Source organism: Indicator indicator, chromosome 5 (assembly GCF_027791375.1).
Source record: "Indicator indicator isolate 239-I01 chromosome 5, UM_Iind_1.1, whole genome shotgun sequence".
In the NCBI taxonomy this organism is placed as follows: domain Eukaryota; kingdom Metazoa; phylum Chordata; class Aves; order Piciformes; family Indicatoridae; genus Indicator; species Indicator indicator.
Genome location: NC_072014.1, coordinates 15181046 through 15197639, shown reverse-complemented (window position 1 = coordinate 15197639; position 16594 = coordinate 15181046). Strand labels below are relative to the sequence as shown.

Sequence of the window (16594 nt, the reverse complement as noted above, 5' to 3'; positions counted from 1 at the left end):
TGGAGGGGAGGGGATGACAGTGCAAGGAATGTTAGGGGGGAGGGGGTGAAGTACAAAGAATGTTACGGTACCCTTTTACACTGTGAAGCTTCCTGGGCTTTATCGATAACTTCATATTTATAACTCTGATCTTTCCCCCCTCCTGTAACGTCCAGTCGTCTGTGCGGCTTGCGCTAAATCCACCGGCCCTGAGGAACTACTTTGCAGATTTTTGCGGATGGATACGAGGGCGTTCACGTAGAGAAGAGACCGCAATACTATATAAGGGGAACGCAGATACTACGGGACCTCTTTGCGCGGCATTTGGGCCAGGGTGAGGGCGGTAACGTGTGTGCCGCGCTGCTGCCGTCATGGGCTTCGGGGACCTTAAGTCCGCCGCTGGCCTCCGGGTCCTCAATGATTTCCTGGCAGACAAGAGCTATATCGAGGGGTGAGAGGCGTCTGGGGGAGTACTGGTGTCCGGGAGAGGCGAGCCTGGCCAGGCCGTGGTGTGGCCCGCTGGCCTGGCGAGACCCAACCGGGGGCGGGAGCCGTGCTGGCGCGGGGGTGCTTGAGGGCTGCATGTGCTTCGGTCCCCAGCAGCTGCTACCGCAGAGCCTCTGTGGGCGGTGCAGCGCGGAGCTGGCCGAGTTCCTGGGCCGCCACAGCGTGCCCGCGGTGCCCAGCCTGGCGGTCTTCGCGCACTTAACCGCGGCGCTCGCCGTTAGGCCTAGCAGCAGCCTGGCGAGCACAGTGGGTTGCTGCTGTGGCGCGGCCCTCCGAGCTCGGCGGCTGCTACTTCTGCACCGAGGGAGGGGGTTAACTTTGGCTTGTTCTCCGCAGGTACGTCCCTTCTCAGGCTGATATAGCAGTCTTTGAAGCAATCGCTGCCCCACCTCCTGCAGACTTATATCATGCTCTTCGGTGGTACAATCATATTAAGTCGTATGAAAAGCAAAAGGCAAGGTATGGTTAAACTGCGGAGCTGGAATATGTGTGCAGACTGGCCTATGAAGTATTGCATTTGTTCTTTCGAGTAACGAACAACCACTGTGTTTCACTGGTGCCGTGTTGCTTTTCGTGTTTTTGGAACATGAAGAGCTGGAGAAGCAGAGCCTCTACTATCAGTACGTTAAACTTTTCACTTAGGGTTTAAGCAACTTGATTCTGCATCTGGTCAGTTGCTAACATCTCTGCTAAAGTTTATAGGAAAAGATTGATTTTTGTTGCAGCATTTGCATACATAATACTGGAAGCCTTAGTAACTGGGCCAATAAAGACAGCATAAAAGTGGATTCGAAATTATTACAGGAGTCTTTAAAGGTAAATATACAGTATGTAGATGTTAAATAAGGAAAATTACTGCTTTAGGGTTTTAGTCACGGAAGATAAAATCTGTGGTTTGCAGTGCAGAAGCACATATAAAGGTGGGGAAATATGAAAGAACTTTATCTTTTTTCTTTTTTAGTGATATTAGTGTTCATGAAAGGTGCTGTATTGACATCCATGGAGACTGCAGGCCTCTCTAAAAAGGTACAGCATAGGAGCATAGGTGGTGTCTACGCTGCCGCCTCTATGTGCCTCAGTCCTATTTGGAAAGAACTCTTGCAAAGTTGGGAGACTCAGTCACCAGTCTGTTTCCAAAACTCTTAAAATGCTAAATGGGACCGAGATGATAAAGTTGCCTCAAAAAGTCCATTCTGTGGAAGCTACAGAAAACAGTTCCTGAAAACTAAAGATAGTTTTGTGATGCTTCTAACAGCAGTTCACGGTAGAGCTACAAGGTTGTTCTAATATTGTAGAACTACATGAGCTGTAGGAGAAAGAATTCAGAGAATTCTGGTCTCTGTGTGCTGTTGAGAGCTAGCTTTTCAGGGTAAAGCATTCACTGACACTGCAGAGTCACAGCATCAGTTAAGTTGCAACAGCCCATTTCCTGTTGCTATTTTTAAATGAAAACGTTTTTAAGGATATGTGAACAAGAAGTTGGTGACTCTTCATGCAGCAGTGTTGGACAGGATCATGTCTGCCTAGGTGAAAAATCTTGGAATATGGGATCTGCTCCAGTCTCATCTGGTATGTTAAGGAATGTTGGGGGTTGTCCTTTGGGAGGTTCTGTTTTCAAGTAGTGGGAATTAGGTATTTTTTTTGTTTGCTTAGCACAGCAGTTCTAGTTTGAATGCACTTGTAGGGTCCTTGACAAATTGCCAGTATTTATATTGACATCTGGGTAGGTCCCTAAAATCTGCTGTTTTCTTTCAGCTTACCAGGAGTAAAGAAGGCTTTGGCAAAGTATGGCCCTGCTGATGTTGAGGACACAACAGGCGCAGCCACAGATAGCAAAAATGATGATGACATTGATCTTTTTGGATCTGATGATGAGGAGGTACTTGTGACCTTTTTGTATTATAGTTGGTTGGGTTTTTTATAAATACTCAGCTGTGCAGATTTTTGCCCTAACAAGTATCAATTACTTAAGTTTATAACCTTGATACCAGATCCTGCTCCGAACTCTCAAATTCAGCTGTCTTTGCAGAACAGAAAAGCTTGGCAGGTAAAACTTGGAGATAGAAGGGCATGTGGTGCAGTTGAGTGAACTATGTTGTTTAATTTTGACTGGTTACATGATGAATAAAACAAAAAAATCACCATCTTTCGGCTGATGGTTGTGATGATTTGTTTTTGCCTGAGCAGACACCAGTCAGTTTGCTAATGCTTTAAAGGTGTGAAGTTTTGGTGCTTTTCTGTAACTTTAGATTTCTCTCTTAGGAAAGCGAAGAAGCAAAGAAGCTGAGGGAAGAACGCCTGGCCCAATATGAATCAAAGAAGTCCAAAAGTATGTCTACCAAGAGCTTGTCTTTTATGCTTGGGTTAGTTTTCAAGCATTTGAATAGGATATCTAGAAATACTAATTAACTGCCATGGATAAAATTGACTGGGATGAGACAGGAGTAATTGGCTTTGCTTGAATTCCCTTTGAGCTTAGCCTTTCCCATAGCAGATGGAAACCTTAACAAAATTTTTGTCTTAACCTGCAACTGAGTTTTGTATATAAACGATGATAACCCCAGGATTTTCGTTGAAGCTTTAGAGAAAAGGCTGCAGTATGCAAGTCTCTCCACAGGTACTGGTCTGGAACTGTTCAGAACTGTAGCAGTTGCAGTATTCCCTCTGTGGAAAATAAACTGTTACACAGCATTAAGCTCCTTCTCAGATCCTCTGACAAGGATTTCCTATGTAACAAACAATTGTATCTTAATGTTGCCTTTATGAGACTGTTTCTCAATAAGATCTATCTGCATCTTGAATGTTGGCATATGCATAGCTTATACTTGCAAAAATGCATGTAGGTACAAGAGACCTGTCACAGCTATGTGAGGAAGTCAGCAGGTTTTGAATATTTCTAGCTTTTAATGGTGGTTTTGTTCCCCCAGAACCAGCTGTTGTTGCCAAGTCATCAATCTTGCTTGATGTGAAGCCTTGGGATGATGAGACAGACATGGCCAAGCTGGAGGAATGTGTTCGAAGCATTCAAGCAGATGGCTTGGTCTGGGGCTCTTGTAAGTAGAACATTTCAAAGCAGGGAAGAGGGAGGTAATATAGTCTCTTAAGTTAGCATATGAACAGACAGACTTGCAGTCAGTGTTTGCTGATCTGTAAAAATGTGAGTAGCTAAAACAGGTGCAGAAACTGCAACACTATGGGACTTCAGTATCTTGACATACTCAGAAAGGTGTACTGGTGCAGCAGCCAGGTTAAGATTCAAGTATAGGTTTTAGGACTTGGGCTCTGCTGTCCTGCATGGTCCCTAACCGTTTCCTGATGCAGTAAGCAAACACCCATATACACACTGCACTGGGCTGGGGAAGGGACCACAAAAAACAAACCAACCCAGAAACTAATGCTCTGGTGTTGATTAAGCAGTCTGTGGTGTGGAACATACTATATTTGTTTATAAAACAAAACTGCAGACTGAGTTTGGTCAGTTCAATCTTAGATCTGTGTTTTGAAGAGATTCCACCAATCAAGCAGTACTAAATGCTTTGCTTTTTGCCTTTTTTTGTTTTTCTCCAGCCAAGCTAGTACCAGTTGGCTATGGGATCAAAAAGCTTCAGATCCAGTGTGTGGTCGAAGATGATAAAGTTGGAACAGACATGCTGGAAGAGAGAATAACAGCTTTTGAAGATTATGTACAATCAATGGATGTAGCTGCTTTCAATAAGATTTAAGTCTTGATACATCTAGAATAAATGTAATTGCAAAAATTGGGCTGTGTCTGTGGGCAATTTAAAAACAGTGAATTCCAACTCATAAATGTGAAATTTGGTTGATGGGTAAAGTAGGAGCTAAAACTGAATTTCAGGCTTGCTCTAACATCCCACTGTAATCCAAAAGCACAAGCAAAGGAAATACAAAGCTGATCTGAAATGTTTGCTCCATTTATTGGGTAAGTTGCTACTTTAGAAAATTTCTGTAATTCCTCTGGAAGGGAGGGATGGTTTTAAGGGAAAAGCATATAGAGCTCAGGCAAAGTGCAAGGGTGGTGACTAACCAAATACATCATGCTTTTTGTTGAAAGCTAAAGCTTTGCTTCATGGAGTGGAGATGAAGGTACGTGCAGTGCACTGGAGGTGACAGGATAGTGAAACAGTTCTTATTGGACCTGAGTCTAGCATGGTACTTTCTCATGTCGTGTGTGTACTTGGAGTGCTTTTCCTGTGAGATAGGAAAACGTTTGCAATGAATCGATTCTGTCTTTTCTGGGGCTTCTTACTTGGTACAGTAAATAATGGTTTTGATAAAAACTTCTGCCTTTCTATTCTAAGGTCCTTGTGTCCTGTGCCTTCACTAGCCTGGGCTGGCAGGGCTTATGAAAGGTGCTATGAAGGCAGAGGCAACCAGGGGGCAGCAGGCACCTTCCATACAGGCTCTTAAGGCACTGACTCAGCATTTAGAAATGCAGAGACTGCAGACTTCAGCTAATGCATATGGGTCATCTACTTGAAGTAGGTTCGAGGCTAAAACCAGAAAATTAAAATGAAAATATTAAATAGCATAATTAACATCAGTTTGAGCAGTTTATGTGGCTCCAGATAGCTTTTTGGAGAACAATTTGTTTCTGATAGGTTCTTCAATCTTTAAAAAAACATCTCAAGCTGGAAACCAATCTATAGGACTGGTAGAAATACAAAAACTGTCAAAAGTCATGAGGCTTCTAGGCAAACATTTCTAGGACTTCTGTTCAACTGAGAGAATTGTGACCATGAAGTGGAAGCCTTTTATGGACCACGCTGGTCACTTTAACATGTGGAGTGTTCATCACGGAGCATGTGTACAGATATCTGGCACAGCAGGTTTTGCTTTTCTTTGTTTAAAGGTCTGCCAATTTCAGATTATGTGAGAGCCTTTGTTTTATAATTTTTCTCAAGAAAGAAACACCTGCCTGACAAGTTTAAAACATGTTTAAAGAAAGTATAGACGCTTCATTCCTACCTTCCATAAACTTAACTCCTAAAGGACTAGATACATCCGATGTGTAATGAATGCACAGTACCCTTTGTGTGTCAGTTTTCTGGCTGTCAATTCTGCTGAATCACATAACTTGGTTTTAGTGATCTTATTATGCATTAAAATGCAAATGTCAAAAAAAAAACCTATTTTGCCACAAAAATGTATTTTTTTATTATCCTTGGCCATCACTATTTCTGATCTCCCATCTAATGTGCTTCTTGCCTTTGAACTCTCCCTGATGTAGAAATTAAGGCTCCAGGTAGATTAAAGGGTTTAACAGACTAATTTATAGACTTGTAACTTGGCTAAGAGTGCTGTGAGCCATCCATCTTACCTGACAAACTGGATTTGTGTTTCATTTATGCTAAGCATGTATGTGCAAACTTCAGTGGCTGGGATTTCTTCTGTGTTTGTTTTTCTCCCCACTTATGTTAGAAGGAAACTCACCGCACAGAAACAGAACAGTAGTCTCCCCTGTTACAAAACGGATGGGTATGTGGGCAGAAGTCCACAGAATCCAGAGATACCTATGCTGGGAAAGTCCAGGTATCTGCTGGCATATTGCTGTATCATGTCTGAAAAATCTATGTGTTAGTGTAAATGAGACTCTTCCATCACAAATCTACCCCATTACTGAAAGATCAGCAGAGCTATTCCTTCAGTATGTAATACATAGGGATACTGGGGAAAGGGATTCAATGGAAGTGTTGGTTACAAACTGATCTACATTGCAACCTCCAGTACAGTACTGTACAAACTGTTCAGGAAGCAGATAAGAGAAAGTGTCAATAGCTATTATTCTTGAGTGGGTGGCTGATCATAGAACTGTTTCCCATGAAGTGTTTGGGTTTTTTTTTTAGTAAGTGTCTTGTAGCATGATAAATGGAATCCCATCATCTGTTTTTTTTTTTTCTCCATTGTGGTGAGCAGAACAAATGTTCCTCAGTCAAAGGAGCCTAGAAGTGTTTTGAACATTTTGGAAAAAGAAACTTAGAGTTACATTTTGTTTGGGTAACTTTCATTACTCTTGGAGGTAATTCTAACTGATCTTGGTGTGAACGATACAGGAGTTTCACTGCAAAATATTTAAGTCGTTCTGTTCCATAGACCAGGGCTGACTTTGGCCTTACTGGGTTCCATTCTGTTGTCTACTTCAGGGGAAGCTTTCTGATTATATGTTCCCCCATTTGAAACACCAGTCTCTTTACTGTATATATTATCTGTCCTCATGTACAAGAAGGTAGCCTACATCAACCTTCATTCCTGCATTAGGAGGGGTCAGGGCTTGCTTTCAGGTTCCAAAATCTTTGGGAAAGAGTTGTTCTAAAAAGGGACGGTCACTGCATATTACTGAGAAAAGCAAATAAACACACTCTTGGAAACAACAAAATTTTAATACTTCACTGGGAGTACAGTCATTAGAGCAGTTCTAATACATTATTCTTACTTAGAAGGATGCCAGGAAACACGTGAAGAAAACTTGCAATGTGTTTGGCTTAAGCACATTGAGCAGCACAGTGCCAAAATACAATGCAGCAGGCAGAAAATCACTGGAAGAGTGCTGCTTACCAACATTGCCAAAGTGAAATACACAGAAATTCCACTGATCCTGTTTCACATTCCCAGGCCCTGAAACCAGAGCCCAAAGAAACAGTTACAGACCACAGATTTTCTATTTGTACAGCTACAAATAGTGGATGTACTTATGCATGGGTATATGCATATATTACATGAAAGCAGATGTATTTACATATCAGGCCTCAATTACAGTGTAAGTGCTACTGTGTCGGCAGGCCATGGAAACTAGGTCATCTGAAAGGCAGTTTTGTTCTATACACCTACGCTAATAAGGAAAAATGTTTCAAATTTACTCAAAGCTTTATGGTTTTAGTGGAGCTTTGTCCCACATGCAACTTCTCGAGTGGTATTGCATCAGGAATTGGTCTGCTCCACTTAACACATATTTGCAGTTGTGTATGTGTGATTCTACAGCAAGCAACAAACTGGAACAGAATAAAGCACAACTGGAACTACTTAATGTTTCTTATGGGAGTGGACACTAAATCCTGGATGTGCCATCTTGCCTCTCATTTGGCAAAGAAGTTCAAATTTGGCTGTAGACTTGTAGCAGAATATTGTTGATTTCACTCTGTTCATTTTTTTTGAAGATTAGCATTAAGGCAAACAAAATTGTATCTTTTTTCTTTACCTTTGTTTGACCATGAGTTGTAAATGTCTTGCAGCTTGAAAATTTAAACACAGAAAAAGAACAAGTGTGGCAGGGAGCCTTGAATCTCAGCTTCTGTATGAAACATTTCCACTCATTCTTTGCACATTTCTAATGAGCCTAAGACCTATATGAAACATCTGCTGAGTATTTTGCACCAAAGTGGTGCTAAAACCACAAGAGTAAGTCCAGAAAACAAGAACTCCTCTCCTGCCGTTTAGTGTAAGATAAAGAACAGTTGGAGAAAAGAGATTTGATTTCCATAGTTTTCTTTTTTGACAAGAGAAAGCAGTAATTCAGTGTTCTCTCTCCTGGGGTTCTCCAGCTGCAGAATGGAGCCACCAATACCTTCACTTTGCTGGAATGTAGCCAGATGATTCCTTCTTGAGGCAATCCTAGACAATCAGATTCATGACCCACTGATGTATGGCTATTATGTGCTTTTTTGCTATCAGTGAGGTACAGAACCACAACAGAACAACAGCATTACAATAACATTCCTGAACAAAACCCCAGTTAGAGTAATTCCACTTAAAATGATGACTTTCAGTTCAGGCTGTGTGCACACTGCAAATACACCACACCCAAATGATGTGTCCTTTAAAAACCTTTCAAGGAAAGCAGCAAATGTAAGTAAGCCAGCTGTTTACATAAAATCGTACATGCAAAGATGCATATCTGACTGGCAGATAAAATGTCAAGAACATCTCCAGATCTCCTGTCAGCTGTTTCGGAGAGGGATAGTGAAAAGAGCTTTCACTGAGCAGTTTCACAATAGTGCACAGGGGTGTGGGCGTTGTCCGAGCTCCAGAGCTGCTCACTGACAGTTCCTGAGCGGCTCACCTCCCACAGTGCCAATTTTAGCACCTCAGAGACTGTTGTCTTGACCTGGGCCTGGAACTTTTTGCTAATCAGAACATAGAGGATAGGATTGAGGCAACTGTTGATAAACCCAAGGCCAGTAGAGAGGGGAATGCCATCCTGCAGTAAGTCATGCAGATTTTCATTGTGGTGAGCAGACAGCTCCACAATGCTGAATATGTGATACGGTGTCCAGCAAACAAAAAAAGCTACAACTACAGCAATGATGGTCCAGAAAAGCCTGCTGGAAGTCAGTACAGTTCTCCTCTTCACCTTGACAATCAGCAATGAGTAGCAGATGACCATGGTCACTAGAGGAAAGAGGTAACCAAATGCAAGCCTCACCCAAATGAGAATGTGATGTGTCAGCAAAATAAGTTCTCTGTCATGCACATGGAAGTTGTTGTAGCAAATCGTGACATTGTTGAGGACTGTAGCTGTGTCTCTAAAGTACAAGGCAGGGCCACCGATAATTGCAGCTGACATCCAAATGATGCCACTAAGAATGAGAGTGTTCCTTACAGTCCTGTACTTGTAGGAAAAGACTGGGTGGACCAGGCGGATATAGCGGTCAAGACTGATAAATGTCAGGAAGAAAACACTGGCAAACATATTAAGCAGTGCAATGAATGAGTTCATTTTGCAGAGCCACTTCCCAAAAGGCCAGTGGAAGCCCATGGCCACGTATGTAATATATAGAGGCAGGAAGAGAACAAAAATGAAATCTGCAACAGCCAGATTGAGGAACCAGAGTGTAGAAACAGATTTATCCCACTTAAAGCCCATAAACCAGATCACAATGGCATTGCCTGGCACTCCCAGCAGAAATGCCACACTGTAAAAGGAAAGGGAAATTATATGGGCAATGCTGAGGGAGGACTGGGGTGATTCATCTTCCTCAGGCAGGTCATAGAAATAAGAGTAGTTCTCAAAATCTTCAAATGTCATGTTGCACAGCTGCTTTCTGGGGAAGAAAAGAAATGGAACAGTCAAAGAAGAAATGTTTTACAGCACTGTATGAAGCAACTTGCAATTCCTTTAAATTCTTGGTCATAAAAACCCTCTTCAAAACATTGACTTAGTTTCACATACCAGTCACTTTCTACCTGTCAATTGCTAGTACAAACCTTGTGCAGTATTTTGGTCAGGAGCATTTCAAGAAATGCTCAAAACAACACTTGAAATCTTCAGACCTGCTTTCTTTGCATTTATTTCTTAAGAGAGCACTGAGCATGGTATCCCTGATGAATTTCTGGGAGACCAGATGCAAAGTTTTACTGAAGCATGATTTTTCTATTCTAGTGGGGTTTCATATTTTACTGTTCCGTTCCTATTTGAAGCAAGTTTTATGGATTGTATCTGTCTGAACTCAGAGAAGCAACAGGCACCTTCATAGGCAAAAAAAAAGTGTAGTTAAAATGCCAGGAAGATACTTTTTATAAAATTCCTATACAGATACAGAGACATCCCTCTCAATTATAGTTAACAAAATCATAGACAGTGATTTCTTCACCAACTAAAAATTCATGGTTTTATTCCTCTCTATTATGTATCTATCTCTGTATCTAGGAATGCTGATTTTCAGACACAATCATTGCATTAGATTTACTTAACACTGGAAAGGATGTAGAGAAGGAAACATACAGGATGTGTTTCAGGGACAATACATACAATTGTGGTTAGTCAGCTGAGAAACAGGTAATAGATGAAAGATAATAAAGTTTTTCAGGAGAACAAGACACTACAAGAGCTACAGAAGAATATATGTGTGTCCCTTTTCTTAAGACAGAATGACAGTCTCAGTTTTCTGCTGTTGCAAAAGCTTCTCGAACTTAAAATTACATGATGATTTTTCACATAGGAATTTTCTTCCTAAACTCTAGAGGGAAAGTGTGGGAGTGAGAGAAGGGGGAAGGAAAGGAAAATCTAAATCAAAAAGAAAAGCCCATAACTGAAGAAATGAGTAGGAAAACAGATAGCGAACAGGGATTGAACAGGAAAAAGCAAAGTTGTGTGGTCATTCCACAGTATAGACAAAGCTGCAGGAGGGCACAGATGGCCCCAGACTGACAACAGTATCTGCCAAGGTCAAAACAATTATTCTGATAAATTCTGTTATCATTTAAAGATATATTGTTCTGGTTGGACTGAACTGCCCTGAATACACATCCCTGAAAGCCCATTAGCTGTGTTACGGAGGAGCTCACTGGTACACTTCTGAGCACTAGCTCAATTCAGAAACTGAAAATGAGCGCTCACTTTTGTAACTCAGCCCTGCATTCCTGCCATTCCATTAATGCTAAGGACAACAGGAGAGGGGTCTCCAGAGCCCACTGCTGCAGAAACACATCTGCAAGCTTGTATTTGTGTACAGACCTTTCCTCCAAAGGAGTCGCTTGCTTATTTTGAAAGGATTAGGATTACTCACACAAGTGAAGCTATGGGAGCGCACATGCTTTAGCTGGATTACATTTCTCATTCGTAGATGGATAGGTAAGGGGAGGGGGAGGAGAAGAAGAAGAAAAAAGTTATATAACTTTACACCTCTTAATAAAAAAAATATGCAATGAGTGAAGACAGCCTGTTCTGTCAAGAAGCTATGATAACATTTGCCCTTCGTAATTTACATCAGGCTGAAGGAATGTTATTTGGTTTGCTGTCTGGATAAAACGATACTTACTGGGCTGAATTTATATAATTGCATGCCCCGTGGGGGCAGGCTCTGCATCAAATACCAGTACCACCCATCTGAGTAATTTTTTCAGATAGCTTAACAGCTGCTGAGAAACAGTATAAACAAGGAGCAGTACCACTAACATCTGGAATAACATTACATTTAGACAGTTTCAGAGGACAGTCACATTAAAAATTGGATTTGCCTATACGTGCAAATCAAATTGATCAATTAAAAAAATACAAACCAAAACTACCTATTTTTTATTTTTTGTCTTATATCTTGCTGATCAACATCCTGCATTCCAGTCATTCATCAATTTTGCTTTTGGGTTTCTGAAGAGCTAGCACAACACAACAATACTTGGATTCAAACATTTCCTCTCAACCTTTTTTTCCTCCCTAATCATGCTAAAAAAACAACATAATGACACTAGCAGACATTTGCCTACTGTCCAACAATGTTAATTTTATATTTAGAATTTCAAAGATTATGTATAGTGGAGAAAGCAAACATACCTAAATAAACACCAAATATTTATCAAGCCTCCTATGGTTTAAAACTCCTTCTCTGAAAGAGCACACCTTTTGAAGGTAATTATTTTTCCAAGCTTGCATTTCTCCAGATCTCTGACTCCTATTCTTCCAAGGAGTAAGCCTTTAGCAATGGGGGCAAAAAGGCAGAAGGAACATTTCTTACTATTGCTTGCAGGGCACAGATACTGAAACTAGACTCTATGGCTAGGGCTTAGCAAAACCTGACAATTACATCTGCAAAGCTCATAAACTTTAACCTTTGACATCCACATATATGAAGCACTTCTACAACAGGACTCATGGTGTTAAGCCCTACCCTAAAACAGACAAGCAATACAGGTTTATCAGTGGAGCTATGTCAGTTTGCATCAGCAAGGATCTGGATTTTTGTATCCGGGACAACTGTTAACCAGCGTTCAAGCAGGGATGTTTCTTTGTGTTTTTGAAACACATATGGTCTTCAACACACACATTTGGGCTTTATTTTTTAACATACCTTCAGAGTTAGAACTGTCTTGCATTTCAAATACAGGTCTTGAAAGCAAAGAACTCCAATTCATTACTCTGTCACTGATTTCCTGTATGATCTCTGACAGATGGCCTAATTTCCAGGTTCTCGTGAACCTGTCTGCAGAGACCCAGTAGAGAAAGCAAGACTTTGCCAGCAGTTTCTGCTGGGCTTTCAGGACAGCTGCTAGAAAGGGCAAGGAAGGTTTGGTGCAATTCACTGGCTCAGTTCCTGCTGCTCCGGGCTTGCAAAAAAGAGCCAGAGGAAGGCAAATATTTTTCATTAAACAGGAAAGTGTGGTTAGAGGCCTGGCAGTAGAACTTGGAAGCAGCCACAGGTTACAGAACAGAGTTGTGTTGCATGTGGATGAATACAACCAAGTTTAGGCTTCATCCTGTTGGGTTTTTATTAAATAGTAAAGAGCCTGTGCAAAGGATACACTCAGCATTGTTTCACTGAAGCCTGTTCCAGTTTATTGAGGTCACAAGCAGCTCTGAAAACTGAGCCTCCTTGATTCAGTTGCTTAATTATGACTATAGCTCCTTAATTTTAAGGAAATAGGTTTCAGAATGTTTGACCAGGATGTTTCATTACCTGTCCCCTTCTGTAAAACAGAAGTTAATTACTAAATGAGCTCCTAGGAATATCACAGCCTGGCACTTGGCACTAGTACCTTTTAGATTCTGGGACAAAATCCAAAATTACCAAGAAAGATAGATCATTAGGAAGTATTTCTAAAATACAAAGCCACAGAATTTTGGGAAGAGCCTTCACCATGTGCTACATGAACTGCCTTTCTCTGAATTTCAGCAGGGAATTATAGAATCAGATGTCAGTTGACACATGCATAGCTTTTTACTACAAATATGTAGAGTTTTCTCTGTCACCATTACCGTACTTCATAAAGTTGAGCCATAATGACAACTTAGACAAATGATTGGATATGCTTAAAAGAGAACAGCTTTTGTTACACTAAGAATAGCCTTACAGTTATGACATTGGATCAGTACTTTGGACTCTATTCATGGCTGTGACACATGCATCCTGTTTGACCTCTCCATGCCTCAGCCCTGAGGTCAGTAGAATAGTTTTGGAATTAAATTACATTGGGTTTTCAGTCTAAAATAGGAGAAAACAAATAAAACAACTGCAATTTCCACTCACTTCACTCTTCCTGGGGCTTCAAAGTTCTCTGGACAACATGCAAATTACAATCCAACTAAATTACACTGGTAGTTTATGCCACATGTTTGGGCTACAGCCCACACAACCTCTCTCTCACATTTGGTCCTCATTATTTACGAAATTTACAGAGAGGTCCACGGGAAGAGCTTATTCATTGTCTATGTTAGTTCAAAGTTAAATATTTGAGTAGTAGTCCTAAAATCTATTTGTTCAGTGCAATAAACAGTGTCTCAAGCCTCTGGCCAGCTAAATTGATTTCAGAGGTCACAATAGTGGGTCCCAACAACAGGAAAACTATAGTTTGGGGAGTTGGCTGTCTCAGCAGTTAACTTCATAATGGGAATATATTACACAAACCTTCCTTTATGAATAATTCTGAGTATATCACATTCCACATGTATGATCCACAGCTAAAGGAAAGCTTAACCGATTGACTCACTTCAACTTTTGTAATATGAAAGAGCCAAATGTGAGATCCTCAAAAGGTCACCTAAAGTCTGCTTGTCATACTGTGTCTCAGCAAGATTTTCTGGATACTGAATTCATTTGAGAGACCAAAAAAAAAATCCAATAATGTGAGGTGCTAAATTTTGAGTTTATCTAACTTGAAAAACATAAACATGAAATTCACCTGTTAGTTTATCGGTGAAGTTCAAAACACAGAAGGCTGAGCAAGTTTGCTAGGGGTATATACATATTTCTGACAAGTATTTTACAAAGACATAAATCCTAAAATTCACCAAGAATACTGATGAGATTGCAAACTGTCATGGACTCATATTTCTCTCTCAGAAGAACAAAGCTAAGCTGACCACTTGCCTCCATGTAGAAACATTCCCATAGCAGGATACACCCATACTACAAAATTAAATCATAGCTATGCTATAATTTAAGCCTAAAGCTGGACCTAGCTAGACAAAACTACTAGGAAGCAAGCATTTTGAGCTATTATACAGAAAAGCAGAACCAAGGCTTGTATGTAAGTTTTCTCTTTCTCAGACACATACACAAATGCCTATGTCTTGACTATTGTTTTAATGGTCATTAAACATATGATAACAAACTGACTTTGTTAGTTTTCCCAAATTCAACAACTAGAATGGGTCATAATAGATATTTTATCTGTCTGGAAATATTTGCAAGCCATAATATAGATAGATTTGTTCTAGCAGACAAGACAAGAATGCAAAATTCCATCATTCTCCATTACATCTCTCAGTGAAGCAGTGTTAGAAATGTATACACAATGTACTAGGCAGACATCTCCTAAGATATATGCCAAAACCAACTTTCTTTGAGCAAGGCCAAACATGACCCTGTTAGGCATAACACATCACTTAATCTGTGGTATTGAAGTCATTTGACCAGATAACAGCCTCAGAACATTTTACTCAAACCAAGTGTTACAGCAGGATTAACAAACCTTTACAGAGCAGACTCAGTTAATATTGGTAAAGCAATGACACCAGATCAGCACTTTTTCCCCCACTGAAATGTTAAATGGCAAATGGAAACTCCAACTTTATATCAAACTAATGTTGCTGTAACATGAAAAGTATCTACAGTAGGTCTGGGCTGATTGTAATGAATCATTCAGACAACTACTGCAACTGAGCAGTGTAGCAGTTCCACAACCAGATAACTCAAAAATGTCTGCAACCAGCAACTGTGTATCATCAAATGTGATTTATTTTTGTGCTGATTCCAAGCACCAAGACTTTCAACCCCAAAGAAGACAAAGAAACCCAGATGTCCTTGGGATATGCACTGGGGCAGGGGCCATCAGTCACTGTGTAGTCAGCATTTACTCCACTCTTGTTCCCTTAATACAGCTAAAGGTTAAAATACCTCTTTTAATATTCTTTTGTAACATAATGAGTTGCAGTAACCACTGTAGGTCTACCATGTGACTACAAACAGACATCAGAGTCAAGAAAATGACAGATTGTATCTCTGAAACAGTTAATTGTCCCCATTCAGTGAAAAAAGGAAAAAAGAATTAAAAATAAATAAAATAATTTTTTAAAAGATAATCTAAGCATTCTTACAAGTAGGTAAAACCAGAAGTTTAGGTAAACAATGACCCTTGACATTTAAAATATGGTCTTACACTGTATGTGTCAGCACTGCTGAAGTATTTACATAACCAGCCATAACACCTCAGTATTCATAACTATTAGTGAAAGCAGGCTTCAGTGAGAAGTATCATCAGTCTAGCTTACAGACAAGAAGGCTGAGAATGACCTACAGGAAATCTCTCATCAAAGTGCTAAATCTGGAGTCCCTCCCTAGTGGCTGAACCACAATCCTATTCCTCCTTTCTTAGACGTAGCACCATCACCTCACTCATGATGGAACAGAGAAACCACAGCTTCACCTCTGGAAGACCTTTTGCTTTCTGAAGAAAGGCTTTCCCCTGAACCACCTTGTAGGAGCCATCACCTACCCAGGCAGCCCTTGCAGATTCTGGTCTGTTGTCTCTACACTGAAGAGACAAAGAACTTGGATCTCCATCATTTGCTTGCCATATATATTACTCTGTCTCTACAGGCCACCCAGGACATACTACAGCACCATTAAGCACAACTCTTAGATGACAAATGCCAGCAGGTACACTCTGTATCATATTGTCTGTGTCTTCAGCATGTAAGATATGCACACCAGCGAAGTATCTTTCCAAGGAAGTTTGACATGTTTTCTATTCCTCCACAAATACCATCAGTATTTTCTTTGGCTACAAGCCACCATAGTAACTACATTACCTAGAGTAATGGAGATACCTGATATAAAATTTTTAAGTGCCTCAGCTTCCCAATGGCTGGATTGACAAGATAATGAATGCTTGTATTTCTAGTAAAGCACGGCTTTTTATGTTTTTCTTGCAAAAAAAATTTGGATTTTTTACTTTGTAACTGTTCTATATATTTTGCCTAGCATTCATATGATCATTATGCAATCACGCAGCTCTGGCTGTTTTTTGAACAGCTGTACACATGCTTTAAGCACAACTCCCTCCTAACAGCAAGTAGCCAAGCAAGAGCAGAGGATAAGGAGTGAATGCAGAGATTTCTTTCACACTATGAACTGTTGTCTCAGCAGACTGATTAAGGCAA

At 40.5% G+C, this 16594-nt stretch overlaps 2 protein-coding genes and 2 non-coding genes across 4 annotated transcripts; 3 read left to right on the top strand and 1 right to left on the bottom strand.

Annotated features, from left to right (window-relative positions):
- The first annotated feature begins 39 nt into the window (after positions 1-39).
- Positions 40-4989, top strand: EEF1B2 (eukaryotic translation elongation factor 1 beta 2). Its single transcript, XM_054380720.1, has 6 exons — positions 40-430; positions 823-945; positions 2242-2365; positions 2749-2815; positions 3414-3539; positions 4054-4989. The coding sequence occupies exons 1-6, from the start codon at positions 351-353 to the stop codon at positions 4206-4208; spliced, it is 675 nt and encodes a 224-aa protein (XP_054236695.1). The 5' UTR covers positions 40-350; the 3' UTR covers positions 4209-4989.
- Positions 2596-2673, top strand: LOC128967392 (small nucleolar RNA SNORD51). The gene has a single exon (XR_008489120.1). It is a non-coding gene; the product is annotated as a small nucleolar RNA SNORD51 (small nucleolar RNA).
- On the top strand, positions 3096-3229 carry LOC128967383 (small nucleolar RNA SNORA41). The gene has a single exon (XR_008489111.1). It is a non-coding gene; the product is annotated as a small nucleolar RNA SNORA41 (small nucleolar RNA).
- Positions 4990-8473: 3484 nt separating the features above from the next.
- Positions 8474-16058, bottom strand: CMKLR2 (chemerin chemokine-like receptor 2). Its single transcript, XM_054381206.1, is given in 2 exon segments — positions 8474-9542; positions 15928-16058. Coding segments are annotated over 2 exon segments (1200 nt in total).
- Positions 16059-16594: the final 536 nt, after the last annotated feature.

What these genes read in the sequence shown, in the direction of transcription:
- EEF1B2 (XM_054380720.1), top strand. Translation starts at nt 351, where the DNA reads ATGGGCTTCGGGGACCTTAAGTCCGCCGCTGGCCTCCGGGTCCTCAAT. An exon ending in GACAAGAGCTATATCGAGGG is followed by an intron (nt 431 to 822) that starts GTGAGAGGCGTC and finishes TGTTCTCCGCAG; the next exon opens with GTACGTCCCTTCTCAGGCTG. An exon ending in TATGAAAAGCAAAAGGCAAG is followed by an intron (nt 946 to 2,241) that starts GTATGGTTAAAC and finishes GTTTTCTTTCAG; the next exon opens with CTTACCAGGAGTAAAGAAGG.